At 41.3% G+C, this 20,122-nt stretch overlaps 1 protein-coding gene and 1 pseudogene across 1 annotated transcript in view; one reads left to right on the top strand and one right to left on the bottom strand.

The window, feature by feature from the left end:
- BMPR1B (bone morphogenetic protein receptor type 1B) overlaps positions 1–20,122 on the bottom strand; it is a 376,117-nt gene that overhangs the window by 27,019 nt on the left and 328,976 nt on the right. Inside the window, exon 5 of the mRNA XM_067557217.1 lies at positions 8,026–8,185. Within this exon, the coding sequence (XP_067413318.1) occupies positions 8,026–8,185 (160 nt within the window). The remainder of the gene's footprint in view (positions 1–8,025; positions 8,186–20,122) is intronic.
- On the top strand, positions 13,930–17,035 carry LOC137159049 (mitochondrial import inner membrane translocase subunit Tim13 pseudogene; annotated as a pseudogene).

The raw sequence follows: 20,122 nt of genomic DNA, 5'->3' as shown, positions 1-20,122 counted from the left end.
GACCTTAAAAATATCAGGTATAATCAATCCTTAACTGTCTTTCAACGAATAAGCTAAGTAACGTGGGATAGCAAAAAAGATTTGTACAGATGAAATTATTCCCTCATTCACTTGCTACTATCTGCAGGTTGGTTAAATTCACTGATGACTAAACCAGAAACCTCCTACTTTTCAATTTATTACCACAATCTTACTTTAGTCTAAATGCTGCCTGGAGGATTTTTTTTAAAACTTCATCTCTTGTGCACATTTCTGAATACATTGGCAGCATAAATTATTTGGCCCATATGGTCCCAATCAAATCAACAAAACAACTTCTGCATTCATTCTTAGTAAAGATGGGGAAACTTCAGTTATGGTTTGTATACAAATCTGACCATTCAGATGTTTATGTGAAGCTTTACTGACTTTCTCTCGCTTAGAAGCTGTACTTAAACTCTCAATGTGCATCAGCCTAGGAATATGTTCATAAAAGCCAAAAATCATAAATCAAATCAAATAAAAAAATCCATAAATCAAAGAGCCACTGTAAATTTGTTCAACACAAACACATTTTCCGGAAAAAAATAATTCGGTAAGTGACCGAGCATCAGAGAAGCAATATGAAACCCTGTTAGAAGAGCTGCATTACACTACTGCTGAGCCAAATTCAGCCTTCAGATGGGTATGCGACTACTTTGAAGTCAGTGATAGCCATGCACATGGAACAAAGCACAGAATCCGGCTCATAATGGGCCAGGCCTGTGAAAGGACCACACAAGCCTCAAAGTCGGCAAAGCTGATCCTGTTCTGCTGTGTGTGGCACATCCCAGCTGCCAAGAAGCCACAGAGGGACACTCTCCCTCCCCCATCAGTGACAGCCCTCTCTACAACATTGCACAGAAAGATTTGAGAACACTCTGCTACAGCGAATGGAGGATTCTCCCACAGAGAAGCACCTTTATCAAGCCCATTTACTGAGTTAAGTATAGGGCCTACATATACAGTTTCAAATCTGATGGTGACAATGGCACGGCAATAATACCAACCACTGAGATATTCCTCTGCATTTTTGCACAGATCTTCTGTCTCTATCATCACATACAAAATTCATGTTAACAGATGCCTGGGTTATTTACAAATATGAGTGGTCAGAATATAGATAATTTCTTTTCTAGTTTTTTGGTTGAAAAAACAAAGCACATTAAAACAAGTCATTTCCTGTGCACATATGCTAGATCTTAGACTGAGCCAGTGAATACACTCGTAGGCTATACAACCTGGTCCCTTTTTTTTTATGGTGCAAAATGAAAAAAGACACATGTAAAGTGAGTATTTGCTAATTTGAAACGTTTTCTTGATTTAAGTAAATTCCATTTACTGGGGAAATCTCATTCTCTCTGAAGCTCATTGTGCTAATCCGGGCACAAATAACAGAGAAATACCTCAAAAACAACAAGAGTGCTGTAGCACCTTAAAGACTAACAAATTTCTGCGGGCATAAGCTTTCGTGGGCTGTACCCCACTTCGTCAGAGAAATACCTGATATGCTGGCAAGTTTGCTGTGATCAGTGCAAAGAGGCTCAGCAGGGATTGGAGTATTGTCAGTAATTATTTACCATCACACATAGAAACATAAAGGTACATGGGCACACCTTTTCAAAAAATGGTTAATGATTCCCTGAGTGTCCAGCTTGAGACACCTTAATTTTAAAAAAGTTTTGAGCAACTGCACTCTGAAAATCAGGCCCCGTTAAGCTGTCTCATGTTGGGTACCTGAAAATTGCTAACCACTGTGGAAAAGTTAGGCCATGATGCTCTTACAAAACACAAAGTTAGACAGTTCCCATTCAAAGATCTTAATCAGGAGATTAAGGCAGGATGCAGAGAGAAGAAAGCAGAAGTCATGAATTTTGAGAGTGCAGAGGAAAGCGAGGCAACACAGTACTAAATTTGGACTGGGTTCCTGGATGGAGAAGGAAGATTCAAGACAAGGGCTTGTTGTGACTGAATCATTTAGCTCATGCTTAATATGGACCCCTGCTCTTCTTTCCTAAGGGATTTTACGAGTTACGCTTGACCTGGACAGTGCTGGATTTTAACAAATAGCAGAATATTCTTTTTCGTGTAATAATATGAATAAAAATAGCTGAGTGATACAGCTCCCTACTTTAAATCAAAACAAAAGTTTGCTTCTGACAAAAGACAGGATCTTCACTTAAGTATTATTTGGTACTTCAGCTGAAGTCATTTCCCTATACATTTGAAATTAGAGATACTCACAGCTCCACAGTTTGGTAACAAAATGAGAATATAATTGCTCGCATGTCCCATGAAAAGATCACCTGCTAGTTCTGGTAAAGCAATTTTATTCTCTTTTTACATTTGATAAACTAAAGCTAAATGTTTTATGTGCTTTAAAACACCGCTGTGTAAAAAACACAACCAACATAGACCATTACGTAATATCTGAGAAACTAGACAGAGCTTGCTTTGCATGGCAGTAGGAGAAACGCTATGGGACAGATTTTTTAAAACTGCAGGCACATGTTTGTGCATAGAACATTGAATATACGACTCTGCACCTAACCAGCAAACATGTTTGCTGTGATTGCATTGTGCACATTCCCAGTTAAGTCCAAACCTTTTTTTTTTTTTTTAGTATGCCATTACCCTACGGGCATACATGACAGCAGTAACTGTGCATGCATTTTGTACATGCAAATGCAGCGATTCAATTTTTAAAATGAGACCCAATTTGTCTGGAAAGCAGCTTTGAACTTCTGCATTGAAAACCTATTTTGAACCCTTCAGCAGAAAGAGGGTTAAAGTTTCAACAGGTTGCGAGTTAACATAATCTTTACAAGCACGGGCATATAAAGTTCTTACAAATACTTTCACCTCTTCCTGAGAAAGGTCCTTGTTAATCAATCAGTCTTCCAAACACCTGCGTGCTTAGCCACTGTCTCCCTCAGTTAGACTGCCAACATTTGCATATCTTTTGTGATAATGTAAGGTAACAAGGATACACAATACCCACAGACTTGAAAACCTATCGGAGTCTGGGGAATTCATGCTGAAGGCCAAAAACAAACATGAAACTAAGCCCTCTATCCTGTCTCTGAAATCTAGGAGCAAAACAACCATTTTCAGGACCAAATTACTAGTTAACTACCTAATACAGATGTGACCCTTGAAAATGTGCCAATTGTCTTAGATAACTTAAGTCAATATCTGCAGCTGGCTAACCTCAAGGTTTGCAGTATTAAAGGTATTACCCTACAGTAAAAGTATAGGCAAGTAGGAGAGGCATACTGCAGATGATGAGCTAACCGTAGGCATTTATTTTAGTTGCTAAATGTTTAAAAGGGCCACTATTGTTGCTATAAATGAGAGTAATAGTTTATTTTTAATGTTAAAATCTTGCTAGGTTTAAGAGAGAATAATTAAGACATTAAACTTTAAATGTGCTCTTAACTTATCTATAGAGCTAAAGTATTGCTGAACATATGCTATATAAAATTGCCAATTGTTCACTGTATTATAGAGCTATTATGAACGCAGCAGGTTGTTGATGGATTTGAATCACACTTACTTTTGGAATATGGACATGAAATGGAAGTAGCCATATAGGCTCTGCAAAATTTATAAGAAATACAATCCTGGAGGGGTTTCTAAATGGCCACAAGATGTCCTCATTTTTATACAAACTTCCAGAGGGATAACAGTACAGCTAGTTGGCAGTTGGTAGTGTCATACCACCCAAAGTTAATACCTATGAAAGTGGACCAACATTTTCTGGCAGGGAATCTGGTTGCTTTTTTCAGAAGGAAATTCAATACTATACCTCACTGTAATTGCTAGAGGGCTGTGCTCTTAATTTGAATACACCTGGAAATGCTTTCTCACTGAACTTTCAGAAAATCTGTTCCCTGACCCGTGAAAGGTCCCCTGCCTTTGGTAGTGTTCCAACAAGAGGGGTTTCAAGCCTGAAATTTTGCTGGACTCTGGCCAGCTGGTCTAATGAAATTTCACTTGCTTTGTTGGGTCAGGGGTGCCCTAAAATACACTGCTCCAACTCTGTGCACAATGAAATCTCATAACTCATGAGACCTGAAGGCAGCCAATGACCTAACAGATTGATAGCGCTGCTGAGAGACTGAGATGGATTTCATAAAAGGTAGGAACCCATTCAGTGATTAGGGAGAGAGTGGAGATAATTAACTGCGCTATTGAAAGAAGATTTTACCAGGATCAGCTCATCTACACATCACACAAATACAGCGGAATCAACTTAATTTGAACTCTGATAAGGAGAAAAATCATTTGTAGAGAAGCAGAATGAAAGTTCCTCATTGTTTTAAGGCATTGCAATGCACAAACAGTAATTCAGATGATAGTAAATGGGGAAAATAAAAGGCTCTGTGGTATGAGGGTCCCAAAGTGAAAGGAGTCCCAGTTTAGCAAGGTAAGCTTGGCCGAATCTCCTGAGAACTGATTACAACACAGTCAGCTGACTGGTTACCTAGCAACCTCTCTCAGCTGTATCTCCTCTACCTGAGTATCAGGACAGATCTGAAGAACTCTGTGTAGCTTGAAAACTTCTCTCTTTCACCAACAGAGGTTAGTCCAATAGGAGATATTATCCTCACCCACCTTCTTTCTAATATCCCTCACTCATCCTTTCCAACTTCGGAGGCTGGGCACCCCTCTTAGTACAGAGGTCCCTTTACATCTCTTTTCCTTAATTCTGTATTATGTACTGAAGACTTTAGAAAGAAAAAATATTTAAAATTAACTGGACTCTGCAAATAGAAGGAAAATCAATGTCATCTGGAGTTTATCATAGCACCTACATTCTACAATGATGGCAGCTATACAAATATAAAATAGTCATTCTTGAAAAAGGTCCTTTCAAATTGTATTTGGAAAGTGGCCCCTTTGAATTACATTTTTACTTTATTGCTGATAAATCACAGGGTACCCTTTAAAAAATATATATAGTACAGAAATATGGTACAAACTTCTATTTTCCAGGTACTGGCTCAGCAATTTTTTCTTTTTATGCCATTGCACAGTCTGAAATTAACAAGGAGTACTGTCTTCAGATGACATATGAAAAGGCAACTGGTGGGCAAAAATGAAAGCTTTCTGGGGGTGAAGGTTTTGTGCTGGGCTGGAGAGAGAATAAGATTTTGTGAGGTAAATTCCAGTTTAAGCTAAACACCTGATGCCTTACTCAAAACTGGAAATAAAGCTCCAGAGATGTGTGACTCCAATAAGCATGACTTTTGTGACCGGGGTGTTTAACAATGTGAGAACCATGTTAACAGAACATAAATTTAACCTTAATTTCCCCTCTCATTTAGACTGAAATGACATCAGGCTTTTGCATTTTACTTTTAAAAAAAAAAAACTGTATGTGGTTAGCTTTAGGAACACATAGATGAAAACAGCTACAGTGTAGGATTTAAAACTAAGGGGATATGTTTTAAAAGTGTCACATGGACAGGCTCTGAATAAATCCTGATGTCTGTTACTGGGATTTGTGCTCATGGCTCCTGAGCACTATTTTAAAAATACCTCCAAGAGCTGGTCTACACTGAAAATTTACATTGGCCTACCTCTGTCTCAGGGATGTGAAAAATTCACACCCTCGAGAGACGCAGCTATGATGACCTAACCCCGGTTGAGACGGTGCTAGGTCAACCGAAGAAAGAATTCTTCCATCGATTTCACCACTGCCTCTTGGGGAAATGGATTAACTCCTAGGATAGGAGAACCCCTCCTGTTGATGTAACGAGTACCTATATCGCAGTGCTACAGCTGTGTCACTGTAGTGTTTTAAGTGTAGACATCGCCATAGGCTGGTCAACACTAGAAAGTTAGGCCGATTTAACTATGTTGGCCAAGGGTTTGATAAATTCAGTCCCTTGAGAGGCATTGTGAAGCCGATCTAAGTCCCCACGTAGACCGTGCTAGATCGGTGGAAGAATTCTTTTGTTGATCTAGCTACTGCCTCTCAGGGAGATGGATTACCTACAGTAACAGGAGAATCACTTCCATCGGTGTCGGTTGTGCCTACACTGAAGCATGACAGCAGCACATCTGGTGCCTCTGTAGTGTTTTAAGTGTAGACGAGCACTCAGAAACTTCACATTACACAGCTAATGAGGTGTTAGCTTGGTGGTAGGTTATATGTCTAGCTAGCTGGGATGCTTATACCAGCCAATTGAATCCTGTTTCTAAGGGGGACACTTCAGTGTTTTCTAATTTTCTAATCATCTGCAACATTTCAGCTACTGATTACAAGTCCTCTGCTGTGAAAGTTGGCATATGAAAAACACTGGCTCTCCTTAGGCATTAACAGGAAATGCCTGATTCACACAGAGGAGAACCTGCAAATTGGTGGCAGAGAGTGGCGTTTTAAACCCTTAAAACAAAATACCATGCAACAGTGGTTAAAAATGCTGCTTCTGGACAGAGCGTCAGGACTTGGAGGAAGAGATGAAATTGGGAAAGAAAAATATTATCCATAGCCAAGGCTTTTAGCAAAACTTTGGCGATTTAAAATTTGACAGGTCTTGAAACTGCAGGCTGTGCAGAGTAGTGTTGAACTAAGAAGCAAGTGTGTTTTAAAATATCCTCTATCAACATCTTGAACAACCTTGAAGATTCCTCGCACCCTGCCCTTTTATAACACTTCTCCTTGAAAAGTAGCCCAGTACTGTTAAAATATCAGACTCCCTCTAACCTCCCCAGATTGAACTACATACCTAACTGGAATGTCCACGTGCAGTAATTATACCTATGTCCCAGTTCTACAATTATTGCATACAAAAAACTCCATTGCATTTTGATGACAGCATAAAAGCTGTAGGAGCTTAACACTGAATAGCAAAATCTTCAGTATCTCCTTTCCCTACAGACGCAGAACTGTTCCACATATACAGGGAAAACAGAATAACGGAGTTGAAATTCACCACACCAATCTGAGAGAAACATTTCCCCCTCATGTTGCTACAAGAAAGGCAAAGCATGCAGATATCTCAGGCTAGACTGTGCCATTATTTAGTCACTAACCCTCCAAAGGGTCAGTGCATTCCACTACTCCGAGAAGAAGCACAGTTTCTCTAATGCTGTTCTTTATGCACAGGAGGAGAACAATTTGCTCCATCCATTAGAGTAAGTTATATTGCTCCATGTCCCCAATGTGTTGGCCTCGTTCTGGAGGCCAGGGCCGAGGGAGAACACGCCCCTGCCCCTTTTTGGAGTTTTGCTTCCCAGGAGAGGTAGCAGTGTCTGCACTCCACTGAATGTAGCAACAACTGCCATTGAGAGTGGCCTGTGCACAGATGAACATATGGGGGAAGAGGCAAATGCATCTTGCTCACCCCATCAGAGAGATCGACAAGGGCCCCTCACACACTTGCAACATTCTGAGAAGAATCCAAGATGATGAATTAGGAGAAGTTTATCAGGAATCTGTAATCAAAACTACAAAAGGAAGGAAGACCGCAAAAAGGAAACCGATATTTAAAACTCCACCTTGAGAACAACAAAACAGCATTTCCCATTTACAATGTAAGCACCAATAAAAATCATTTTTACAAGTCTCAAAGGATTTAATTAAACATTTTATACATATCCCACAGGGGACTTCCTATAATGTGTATGTGTGTGTGTGTATACATATAATCTCTTCATTTGTACATAAGATATGGCCTGTACTTTTTGATAACTATTCATAGTTCAGCTATGTTTCATATGCAAATGATTAAGACAAGTATTGGCCTAAATTTTCAAACTTGAATGAATCAGGTTAAGCACCTAAATCTATATTTAGGCACTTGAATAAAAATGGTCTGATTTTCAGAGCAGCTGAGCACCTACCACTCCCATTTAATTTTACAACTGCTTGTTTTAAAGGTGCCTAAAGAGATTTAGATGCCGAACTTGAGGCACCCAAGTTTTAAAATATTGACCATTGTACATGGCCCCCCCCCCCCCCGCCCGAATATCTGAAATACGAGCTGTTCCATCCACCTGCAGGTGCTGTCGATTGAGTCCTCCGGACAGTGGTGATTGCAGTGACACTGCAATGGCTTCTGGGGAGGAGCAGGTGCCGTACTCTCACCATCTTCCTTTCTGTTCTCCAAGTTCAACTTTCCAGAACTCCGCAAATACATTTTGTCTAGACCATTGGCTACAAAAGAAAGAAGAAATGTAAGTTTCCAAGTGGGGGGAAGGGGAAGAGATGCAAGACTCTGAACATGTCTCAATTTTTTTTTTTTACCCTAAAAAATTTTAGCCAGTTCTTTATTTCGTATTGGAGATTAAAGTGCAGTTTTAAGCTGAAAGGTGACTCTAAAATGTCATTGTGGGGTTTTATGTTTATTGTGTCTCAAGGATTCGATATCAAATTTGCTAATTTTATAAATTTCTTAACAGCCATCCATACAACCTCAAGTGGGAGCGGAGAATCAAACTTTCATGAATCATTACCAGTAGCATATTCTGTAGTCCGAAATCCAACCTTGGTTACACCTTTGCTATCTCCTTGTCTTTATACTTTTCCCTCAGCTGTAGGGCAAACTATATTCAGCAGGATTGCACAGTTGTAACAGGGGGCAAGGCTTGGTCCAGTAATTTTAGTAATAGTTTATTAAATGGCAAGAATCCAACGTTCTCTCCCAAAACTATGTTGCCACTTCAATTAAAACAAATTTTTGTCACTGAAGTAAGCAAATATTACTTTGAATATAAGTGCCAGTTTTATAAAGAAACTATAACGTAGGAATGCACTTTAGGATGAACAATTCAAGCCTTAAGGAGATTATTAATCCCATCTCAAACCAGCAAGCATGAGGTGATTTAGGGCTCTGTCTTCTTGGAGGGTGGGTTCAAACGATTTTCTCTCTCTTTTTTTCAGTATTACTTACACAGCACTTAAAACTAATGTATACTAGAATTTCAGTCTTAAGGACAAAAAATTAGCTTGGCTCTAAAACAATCATTGGCAGTTTCTCCCTTTTCATTTCGCCCCCACTTCACCCCCCATTATCTCTTTCAAATGTCATCCAGAGCCAGCTCTCTCAAACTGTGGGGCTTAGACAGCATCTGGATAAACCACAAAATTCTTATCTTACTTGTTTATTTACAATCTTTAAAAACAATTTGCATTTTCATATTTTTGATGCCCAGCCTATTTCTCCACATCCAACTAAACTCTTTTTCTCATGCATCCAGCAGATCTGTATGAATGAGCATAGTTTCCTCTGCAGTGACTATTCCTAACCATTTACAGCTGAGATGTAATTGAGGACAGGCCAGGGAGAGTAGCTTTCCTCCTCTGCTCCCTCCACTGGTGCCCAGCCAGTGTGGAGCTGCTGGGCAAAGAACTGGTGAGAAAGCAGAAGTGGTGGAGGAAAGCAGCCGCCTCAGCACTTTGATGGCAAGGGGGTGGTAGGGTCAGAATAGGATGGCAGAGGCTGAAGGGGTAAAAGGCTAGGAAGACAGGAACTATCGGGTTATCCCCTTAGCCTTTTTCCCTTTTAGCCCCACTCTCCTCATGGGATTCACAAGTCGCTCTCGGGTTTCAGACTGGATGAATTTCTCTGCATTTGGATAAGCTCTGCATGCAGACTTCAGCTTTTCCATCTCAATGAAACCTGTCCAGATAACAGCTCTGATAACTGTACAAGCTTTAGTATTCTCTTAATTCATTAATAGGTGATATAAATGAACATTATCTCCAGCAAACTTGGAAAAAGGGGTGTGAGCTCATCAGCTTTGATAAAAGTGTGACCTGATAAGTAAAGTGCCTGAGAACCACTGATCTAGAGCGAAAACTATTAGATTTGGGGAGATTATAGCCCTTCCATTCCAATTTCACCTCCAATGACCATGGCAGAAAATATCAAACTATCCCCATCATGAAAAAGATTTGAATAATACCACCAATATAATGCATATGAAATATGAACAAAAGCCCACAGAATGTACATTATAAAGCACATAGAATATACATTAATAGGCTGATCTTCGGAGAAGCTCAACACCCCCACACCCCACTGAAACCCATGAGAGTTTTGAATACTCAGCACTTCTGAAAGTCAAACCGAAAAATCATTGTGAAGCATCCATAACCTAAAACATTTACATTTGGTGCACAATATGTCTGGCTTCCCCTCAGCCCCATAGTTGCTTTTACTTTTTTTTAATCGTAGCAAAATCAGAAATTAAAATTAATTTACAGAAAGAATTCACTGCATCTGATATATTCTCTACTTTCCCATAGCTATGATTAATTATAAGTATTTTTTAAAATAAATTGTATTTGCATTAGGATTTGCTTCTATTTCTCTAAAAGGATTACAGTTGTATTTAGTATATTTTTAAATTCAGCCTATGTGCAACAAATTAACATCAACTCACTTTGTGAGTCACTAGAACACAGATTTTTAAATGAAGTCCTCTTTCAACAAGCAGGTTTTCTGACTATATTACACTGTTATTTGTGGATAAGGAATGAACTTTTAAAAATGTTCCAGTCCAATATTTTCAGACATCTGGCTCATAGGGAAGCAAAGCTAAATGAAAATATTAACAGTGATACTGAGTGAAAACACTAGGCTCTGTTTTAATCAACCATGACATTTTCTGAATGTAACCAAAGCTATTTACTAGCCAGCCGGGGCTTTGCTATGGCAAAAATGATAAAATTGTTATGTTCTAAGTCTAACCTAAATAATGAGGATGGAACAATTAAATATCATGTCTCTGAAGCTATCAAATTTAGACAAGTAAAATGCCTTCTTCACTATAAATGCAACCAGATTTCTTTCCTTTCTCACAAATATCTGAAGACAGTCCACTGGGCAGACTGGTGTGCAGACATCAATACAGTATAACACCAGTCGGTTCTGATCTAGAACAGCTACTGTAGAATTCACAGTGAATCCAGCATCCACCTGCATCAATGCATTCTTTGGATGTTTATTTAGAGGTGGACCTGAGACACAAAGAAAGGATCTGAAATCCAAACCCAAAATTAACAGGCATATGAATTCAGAGTTTAGGTTTGGCCTCACAGAAGAGGGACAAGACCAACGTGCACATCTACATCGTCAAAGTTTGAGGGTCGGCACATAGATCTGGGGTTTTGGCTTGGACTCATCTTTCATTTCGAATCAGACCAAAACCCTCTGTAGTTTAATGACCAATAACTGAAGTGAAATATGCTTAAAGTGACCGGAGAAATTTAAGATTAAATCGAAGCTGATCCATGAAAATGTCAGGGCTTCTGAAAGAAAGACTTTCTTCCTCCATTCTCTCTTTCCTTCCAGTCTCCAACTTCTTGGCTGTTAGTAGGAAGGATACTACAGTCTTAGCTCTTAAGAAGGGGAGACTGCTCATTCTCCCTCTCTCTTGGGTTAAGACTCCTCCTTCTCTCAGCTTGACTGCAGAGTACTCAGAGACTCCTCTTACTTCTCCCACTCAACTTCTTTCCCAGCTCCCATTTGATGTTGGGACTGGGAGGTTCCCAGCATCACTTTCCTGCTGCTTATTACATGAAGTCTATTGGTTCCAAATCGCCACCAGGTCTTCGTGCACAGGTGGTGATCAGTTCTCCCTCTGCTTGCTCTCTGTAGTGCGAGCTGAGCGCCCACTCATTTACACCATAGTGAAGTAGACAGACACATAGTAGAGCTTTCACATTTCTGATGGCAGATCCTTGTAGCTTAATGCTTTGTGGTTCCAAATTTGGAGGCTCCTATAAATTGGGCCTCATATCACCATGCTCCAAGGATATTGCCTCACTTCACCATTGCGATTCCTGTTGAATGATTCCACATCCAATAAACGTAGCAGGAACACCTAATTGCTAAGGTGACTAGATGTCTTGACTTTCTGGAGGCTGCCTGGATTATAAGGAGATCAATACTCTTATTTTTAACAAATATATATTTTGAGTTTAAATATATCAATCGGATGGCCAACCCCCTCCTAACCAGAAATCTGCCACCATGCCATAATACATCCCTGTTGGCCTAGTGATTCTAGCTCTTTCTGCATCTGTGCAGTGCAGTCTCCCCATTGCAGTGCTTCCCCCTTGCATTTTGTGGGATGCAAAAGGTGTATCTGTCAATATTCCCAGTTTGGCTAGAAGAATCTCAGGTTCTGGAAACCCTCCCAGGGAACTGTAGCCCTGGATTGTATTTTCTGGACTGTGTTGCACTAGGTAAACACCTATTTTAACTCAACTGCTCCTCTCATACTCTACTGGTTGCCTCAGTCTGCTGCAGGTAGTTGGCTAAAGTCTTCTCACTCCTACTGAGCTGAGCACAGCACAGCTCAGCTCTAGCAACAGCTGCAGAGATGTAGTGGTGTCCAAAATGGAAGCTAGCTGCTTTTCAGCTGACAGGCAACTGGCAAGGACCAACAGAGGGGGCGGCTGAGCAACTGAGAGAGCAGCCTGCCTGTGGTCAGAGGTCAGTGGTATTAGCAAAGGAGGGGAAATCCATGAGGAGAGAGCTAGGGAAAGCCACTGGGGCAGAGATGACAGAGCAAGCCAAGGAAAATGGAAATCCATAGCAGCAAGGGACAGGAGGAGAAGACCATGTGGGGAAAGAAAGGAGGAAGATTCTCTTTCATGAAAGGATTATTCAAAATAGCTGAAGGCCTGGGGACCACTAGAGGATTTTATTTGCATTCTGGTAAATTTTAGTTAATTTTTGTCTTTCTTTCCCATCTCCTGCTAATAAAGAAATAACTAACCTGAAATTAACCAGAATGTGCACACAACTTTCCACTATCAGGAGACCATCATGACCCTCAGCTAATTTGGAGAATTGTCCCTGATACATTTTTTTTCATATGTTAGCAACTATGAATGCAGTTTGTGTACACTGGTCTTGTGTACACTGACCCAATCTGGAGTGCCCCAAACCTAATAAGCGCATATCCCAAGATAATCTTTGTGGGCACTGGGAGAGAATCAGTGCAAACATCTGGAGGCAGAGGGAAAAGAGACTGGAAAACCATCCATGGGGGACCAATAGAAGGGGGAACATTTCATGGGAGGGCATCCTTCAGAAGAACAAGTACTCCTAGCCCCAGGCTCCCTCTTAGATATTAAATAACAGATCCTCCTGCACCTCTTAGAAATAACCACTCCCATTTTGTCTCTCCTCCTAGCTGCTGAATTTTCCTGTACCTCCCACTGTAAACCACTCCAACCCCTACCACCAACCAGGGTTAAATCCCCTCACACACTTTCCCTGTGGCAAGCCCACATCTACTTCAAGGCCTGCACACATAGACCAATTGCTTGGTGGGTATGTGATCCTATCAGTATACAATCCTGGATGTATTATGCTCTTGGTATAAACAGTGCTTTTGACCCCTCTCCCTTTTTTGGGTGGAGGGGAAGATAAGTGAACTTAATTCTTGTGAAATGTGGTCGCTTAACAGTCCTAAAGAAAGAAGTAAGCTGGGCACAGAAAAGATACATCAGCCATATAAACATATCTGTATTGACCCTTCAATATGCCTAAAACTTGAGCTGGAGGGAACATCTTCTCATGCTCATTCAAACCGCAGGCTCTCTGCTGAAGCTGCCAATAAGGACTCCAATTTATGACAACAGTAGCAGTAGTTATGTGATGTGGACAGAATTTTCTGTGCTAGGATCTGGAAAGAAACCAGCAACTCGTTTCACACGGGCCAACAGTCATCAGATGTTAATTACTTTTGGGCACTACTCTGATTCAAACAGATCAGGTCATGTAGGAGGTGAAAAGCTGTGTATTCTATTACCTTATTCCAATTCCTGAGCCATCCAGTGGCCCAAGAATGAATTATTAGTACTAGTCCTTGCACAAGTGTTTGATTTCTGCACCATGTCAACTGTGAAAAAATAGAGCCTGTGCATCAAGGAGAGAAGAAATGAATGAGGATGCCTCTTGTCTATCTATCCAGGTATGTAGGTTGTTCCTCATCACCACAGTATCATCCATATAGGTTTTGCCATACCAGACCAAATAAACAGTACAGCATCCTGTCTTTAGCACTGGCCTGTGTTTAATATTCCAGAACAGGTACATCTGGGCAATTTTACAATGCTGGATATGGTGAAATACCTATCCTGCCCATACATTAGATGGGACATAAGACAAATTTAGGCAGAAATACATAAATATGAGTAACAATCAATACCTTGCAATCTGTAATTTTCAATCAAAATGTAAAAATAAACCTAGGCAATCTGATGAATTAATTTAGGGCTCAAGAAATATAACACACAATTTCTGACATTTCTAAATCCTGCACTTGCCCATTCACTTGCTAAATTATTGTTCAACTTCATTGTTATAAAATGTCTATTTTTATTAAAATATGAAAAATCACCTAACGCCTCTACTGCATGAACTGCAGAATGATTACATCTGAACAGGCTAAAATTACAGTACTGAAATGATTGTTTTATGGGAAAGGGAAATTGTTAACTGTTAACTCATTGCACTTTACAGTCAGTCATCAGATAACAGAATTTCCACAGGATTTTTTTTTTTTTTGGGCAAATAGTCAGTGATGATAATGCAGCCCTTAAAGAAAGTTGTAATAAAGTATGCTTCAACACAGCCTGATAGAGTGTATAAAGAAGTAAAGAGGTAACAGTAAAACCACAGAACTACTAATGAGATTCATCTGTAGGACCCATAGATCTTGAAAGACATGTTGTGGGGTGTATTGATCATCGTAGCAGTGGAGATGTGTCTGTAGGTTTTGCCTTGTTGTTCTGGAAGGGTCTAGTGCTACTTTGAGTTGGTGTGTCCTGAGGGGACTACTTCCATATGGATTATCACCAAACAGTTACAACCCATGTTTGTTGGGGACCATATCTTGAAATCTTTTCTGAACCCCTCTTCTGGCCTTCAAACAACCCTCCAGCCCCATCAAGCTCATCATCAGAAGCAAGTTCCCCACAGACCACCACTTTGTCTTGTACGGAGCATCAACCATAAGGACCTCCCACTCCCAGCAAGGCAATGTTTATAGATAAGTGGGTCAAAGAGCATGATGCCAGGTTTGAACAGAGGCCTTGTTAATCCTGAGAGGACCAGACTGAGGTCCTAGGGTGAAGTAGGTTTTGTAACAGGAAGGAAAGCTATGACCAGATCTTTCGAAAACCAACAGTCACAGGAAGATGGAGTGGTTGCCAATTGGAAAATGACAGGCAATGATAGGCACTAAGTATACCCATAGGGAGCTAAGTGAAAGATCTGAAGTCTTTAAGGAAAGAAAATATTCCAAAATGGTGGGGAGGTCAGAGTCCTCTGGGGTTTCTTGATGATGCTGACACAAGACAAAGAACCTTTTCCACTTAGCGGTGTAGCACTTTCTAATGAACTCCTTCCTACTATTATTAAGAATGGCCTGAGCCACTTCTGAACACATCCTTTCTATGTTCAATGACTATCCAAATTCCAAAGATTGACCACCTTTACACATAGCGGGGTGGATCTCACTCTCCTTTGCTGATATTGTCATGTTGTCTGACATTACTTGACTATGCAGGGTTCATCTGAATCATAGGAATTGCTTGCAGGCCTTGTATACTGCATGTAGTTCTTGGAGGTTTCTATGCATTCAGGAGTCCATGTCCCTTGCAGTGTATGTTTGTACAGATGTATGCCTCACCCTAACAAGGAGGCATCAGTGATTAATGTCTTCTTGGGCAGTGGTAGGGAAATGAAGGGGACCACCATTCACATTTGCTCGCTGTTCTCCCACCAGGCTATCGAAGCCTGCACTGTTTGGGGGAGCAAAACTAGTTGTCCATACTATATCTGTCTGGCATGTACACCGTCTGAAGCCAATCCAGGAGGCAACAAAGGCAGGGTCTGGTGAAAGATGTCACATAGATACAGGAAGCCATGTGACCTAAAAGGATAATACATGAATGGATTGATGCCTGCAGTCTCAGTTGGAGCTGAGTGACAAGCTCCTTTATAGACTGGAATCTGTCCTGAGGAAGGTATGCTTTGGCACTGATAGAGTCCAGCGTTGCCCCAATAATCTGTATAGTCTGCATGGTGTGGCAAATAGGCAGCTTTGCCCTAATGGGTCTTGCACTTTTGCCTCTTGTAATGGGCCAGGGCGTCACCAGTTACCCCATCTCCCTGGGGGAGGGAAACAGTCCCTCTGGCGTGGTCCCATGGACAGGGGAAGAGGGTAGAGACCCAGGCCCGCCTGCTCCTCTGGATCCCAGCCCAGGGGCCCCTATGAATAGCAGCTATGTGCTGCTGGTGCTGTATTCACGGCTGCAATATTTTCCTTTGGGCTAATTTCCCGCCTCTGTCCTTTCGGCTCCTAGTGCCTTGCCTGGGCTTCCTTACTCAGGCCCGTGTCTGGGGAGTAACTCAGTTCTGCTTAAGCAAGCTTTTTCCCTCCTGGGCCCAGTATCTTTCTCCAAATTCCTCTCTGCTCCTCCGCACAACACTCTTCTCCTCCACCTCCAGCTCATCCCCCATCTGTCTGGAGCAGAGGTTTTTATCAGCCACCTGGCTGGGCTGTAATTGGCCTCAGATGCTCCTAATTGCCCTCAAATGACTCTGGCTAGTCTGCAGGGAACAGAGCCCTGAGCATTCTGTGGCTTACATACCTCCCTTAGGTGAAGGTGCAGATCGCCATGGCCAACGCGCAGGAGCTGCTGCAGTGGATGACTGACAAGAGTTTCCGGAAGTGCATTGGGAAGCCGGGCAGCTCGCTGGATAACTCAGAGCAGAAGTGTATTGCCATGTGTATGGACTGGTACATGGATGCCTGGAACACAGTCTCACGAGCATACAACTCCCGGCTGCAGAGGGAGAGAGCCAACATGTGACCGGCTTCCAGCAGCCCTGACAACATTCTTCACTATGGCCCCCTTCTCTGGGAGAGTGACTTGATCCCTGGACTAGCCAAAGTGGCCCTCTAAGACTGAAAGGAAAGGTGTTAGGAGTGAGATCCATGTGATTTGGCTAACTTGGCATTTCCATCATGGCAGAGCAATAAACCACTCTCCTACTGCCCTCTGCCCTTACTATATCACAATGGGAACTGAAATGAACTTTTCTGTGTTCACGCAGCTTCTCAGAGAGCCTGGGAGATTGATAAGGGTTGAGGTTGCTGTCAGTACCTCCTGCTGAGGTCTCCCAATCAGTATCAGTGATTCCTTATTACTTTGCGACAATACCATTGATGTAGGAGGCACTCGGTGCTTCTCTTTTTATGGTATCGTAGACAGTTCCACTTGTTCAGATGGTGCTGGTCTTGGAGCACTTTTGCTTTTCAGAGCTGGGAGATTGGTACTGTGCCCCTTGTGTACTCCTGAGCCTCCTGTTGTGGGGTGCAGAATCTCATCTGACTTTGATGGTGTCAGAGAAGAAGTCATCTTCTTGGAAGTGGAGGAAGGTGGAGATTTCTCTCATCTCTTATGAAAGTGTTTGCGATCCTCTTGATGTCCCTGTGTGGAGGCAATTCTCGCTATATTCCTATCATCCCCATAATCGGAAGTCACCATGCTTGAAAGCAAGCTTCTCCATGCCTCTGCCTGTCATACAGGAGAGTCTGCCCAACCCGAGTCAGACTGGGGCATGATTCATAAGAAATCTTTGGAGCCTACAGGCACAGGCTTGGTGAGTCCTCTTAGGGAAGGATCAACAAACGTTACACTTAGAGGGGACGTGAGTTTCCCTGAGGCAATTTAGACACTTTGGGTAGTTGTTGTTGACTGGGAAGGCCAGGGCACAGGAGAGACAGTTCCTGAAACCCAGGATCTTGGGCATATTAGTCACCCTGTATGGGCTGAGGGCACGGACCCTCAAGCCCTAAACTTATCCTGACTAGCTAAATACTAAGAAACTAGTTAAAACTATCTAAAAAAGAGCACACACAAAAAAAGAGTATTCACAATTATTTACAGGTAAAATGTTGAAGAAGGTAGCTAATGCTGCAGACACAGACAGGCTGTCTCAGATCATGGGCAACAGGAAGGAACTAGAGAGGCAGTTGGCCTGTACCGCCCCTTACTCCCGCAGTTTGGAGCAAGAGGAGGAGAAGGGCACAGACACAGATCAATGGACACTGCTAGCAAGAGTCTTCTGATCCCAGTAGCATGGAGTGCCATATGCACCCACAGTGGAATACGCATAGAGACCGTCACTTGAAGAAGAAGCTGTAATTATTTCTATTTTCAAGCTGCAACTCCTGAAGCCTTTCCCAGTGTTTTGGCAGGGTCACATAGCAAATACTGAATGCCATTATCTCCAGATTAAATAAGTATCACTTCAAGCAGAGTCCTGACAACTATTCTGAATACCAGCATGTGAAGAAAATATAGACAAGAAACAATGCAACCCAGTGCTCTTGCTACTAAATTATGCTTTGAAATCTGATCTTAAGGAAACATCAAAGATTGCAACAAGCACAACGCAACATTTTACTGATTATCATTTCAGATGATGATATACCAATTGGCAGAGGCGTTAAGACAATGATATCTGAGAATAAAAGTAATACACGACCTTGAACCTGTGCTCTTATTACATACAACTGATATATTATCACAGCTCTTCTTGCCTTTTTCAATAAAAAGTGATCCAGGACCATCTCACTAGTATTCAGGACAAAACACTAACTACAATTCAAAATATCAACTGGTATTTTTTCCCCCAAAAAGCAGAGATTATATTAAAATAAAATTACAGCATGTATAAGCCAACCTTATGAAACACTGTCTGAATATTATTCATAATTGTCACTGCCCTTCCAACTAACTTTGTTTTAGCTGTTCATGGCTAGAACTAATACAGAGTTCATTTTGAAAACAGGACCCTGGCCTTCCACGATGACTGAGCTCGAAAGATGGAGAAATATGCTCCTCTGGCCGATGCCTTGAGAGGTAGAGGTTACGAGGTTCAAACACATACACTGATCGTCGGAGTCCTGGGCGCACTGGATCCCAGTAATGACCGAGTGTTGCAAGAATGCAGAATCAGTCAGCGCTACGCTCAGCTGATGCGGCAACTCATGTTGTTGGACTCAATTACTGAGGGACAATCTACACTCATTGCTATATTTGCTTTCCGCAGGCTACCCCTAGTATAACTTTTTTTATGAGTGAGGTATCTGAATATCTGGATGCTAATACTTAAACTGTATTATTAAATGTATTAACCTAAATTTAAAATATTTCAGATTATATACTCTATATATTTTATGACTTAAAACCAAACTTTTGTATTTTTGGATAATTTAAGCATTATACCCAGATGTATAGAACCTTTTTCTTTAAACTGTATATTAGATCATTTTAACATTAGCTTTAATAAAAATTTTAAATCAGTTCACTCTGCACCACTGAGTAACTAGGACTTTTAGAACCAGATTTATATTCCATATATTCCTTTTTCAGCTTCATGACATGAGTAGTTTCATCTCATCTCTCATATTGACATATTTTCCAATGAATCCCACACCACCTGCTAAATCCATGCATGCAGAATTTAAATACACGCTGCCTTAGTTTACATAAATTGTGTCCTCTGTGCATGCGAGTGTTTATATGCGTACAACTGACATTACAAATGTAGAGGAAATTTCTGAAATTTGGCTCACTGATTAATTCATCCTGAATCTTTCCCAAACCCTCTATTCTTTAGCATTTTCAGATTCTCTTCCCTTGATGACTGAGACTATGGCTACACTATAGGGCTTACAGCAGCACAGCTGCAGTGCTGCTAATGCAGATGCTCTAAGCCGAGAGGAGAGCTCTCCCATCAACTTAATCACTCCAGCCCCCATGAGCAGCGGTAGCTATGTCGGCAGGAGAAGCTCTCCCACCGACATACCACTGTTCACACCAGAGCTTAGGTTGGTGTAACTTACAACGCTAAGAGGGGTGGTTTATTCACACCCGAGTGACATAACTTAAACCGACTTGAGTTGTAGTGTCTGTACATAGCCTTGAACCTGTACATAGCCTTGATCCACCTGTGGGTGGATCAGTTCATCTTTCCACAGAGCGCGCCAATACAATGTGATGAGTTATTAAAAATCTCGTGGACTTCTGTGACGTGCTGAGACTTCCATATAT

The sequence above is a fragment of the Emydura macquarii genome, unplaced genomic scaffold (assembly GCF_026122565.2).
Source record: "Emydura macquarii macquarii isolate MOO-44397 ecotype Brisbane River unplaced genomic scaffold, CSIRO-AGI_Emac_v2 contig_1790, whole genome shotgun sequence".
NCBI classification, from domain to species: domain Eukaryota; kingdom Metazoa; phylum Chordata; order Testudines; family Chelidae; genus Emydura; species Emydura macquarii.
Note: the sequence above shows the minus strand (reverse complement) of the source record. Positions and strands in the feature narration are given on the sequence as shown.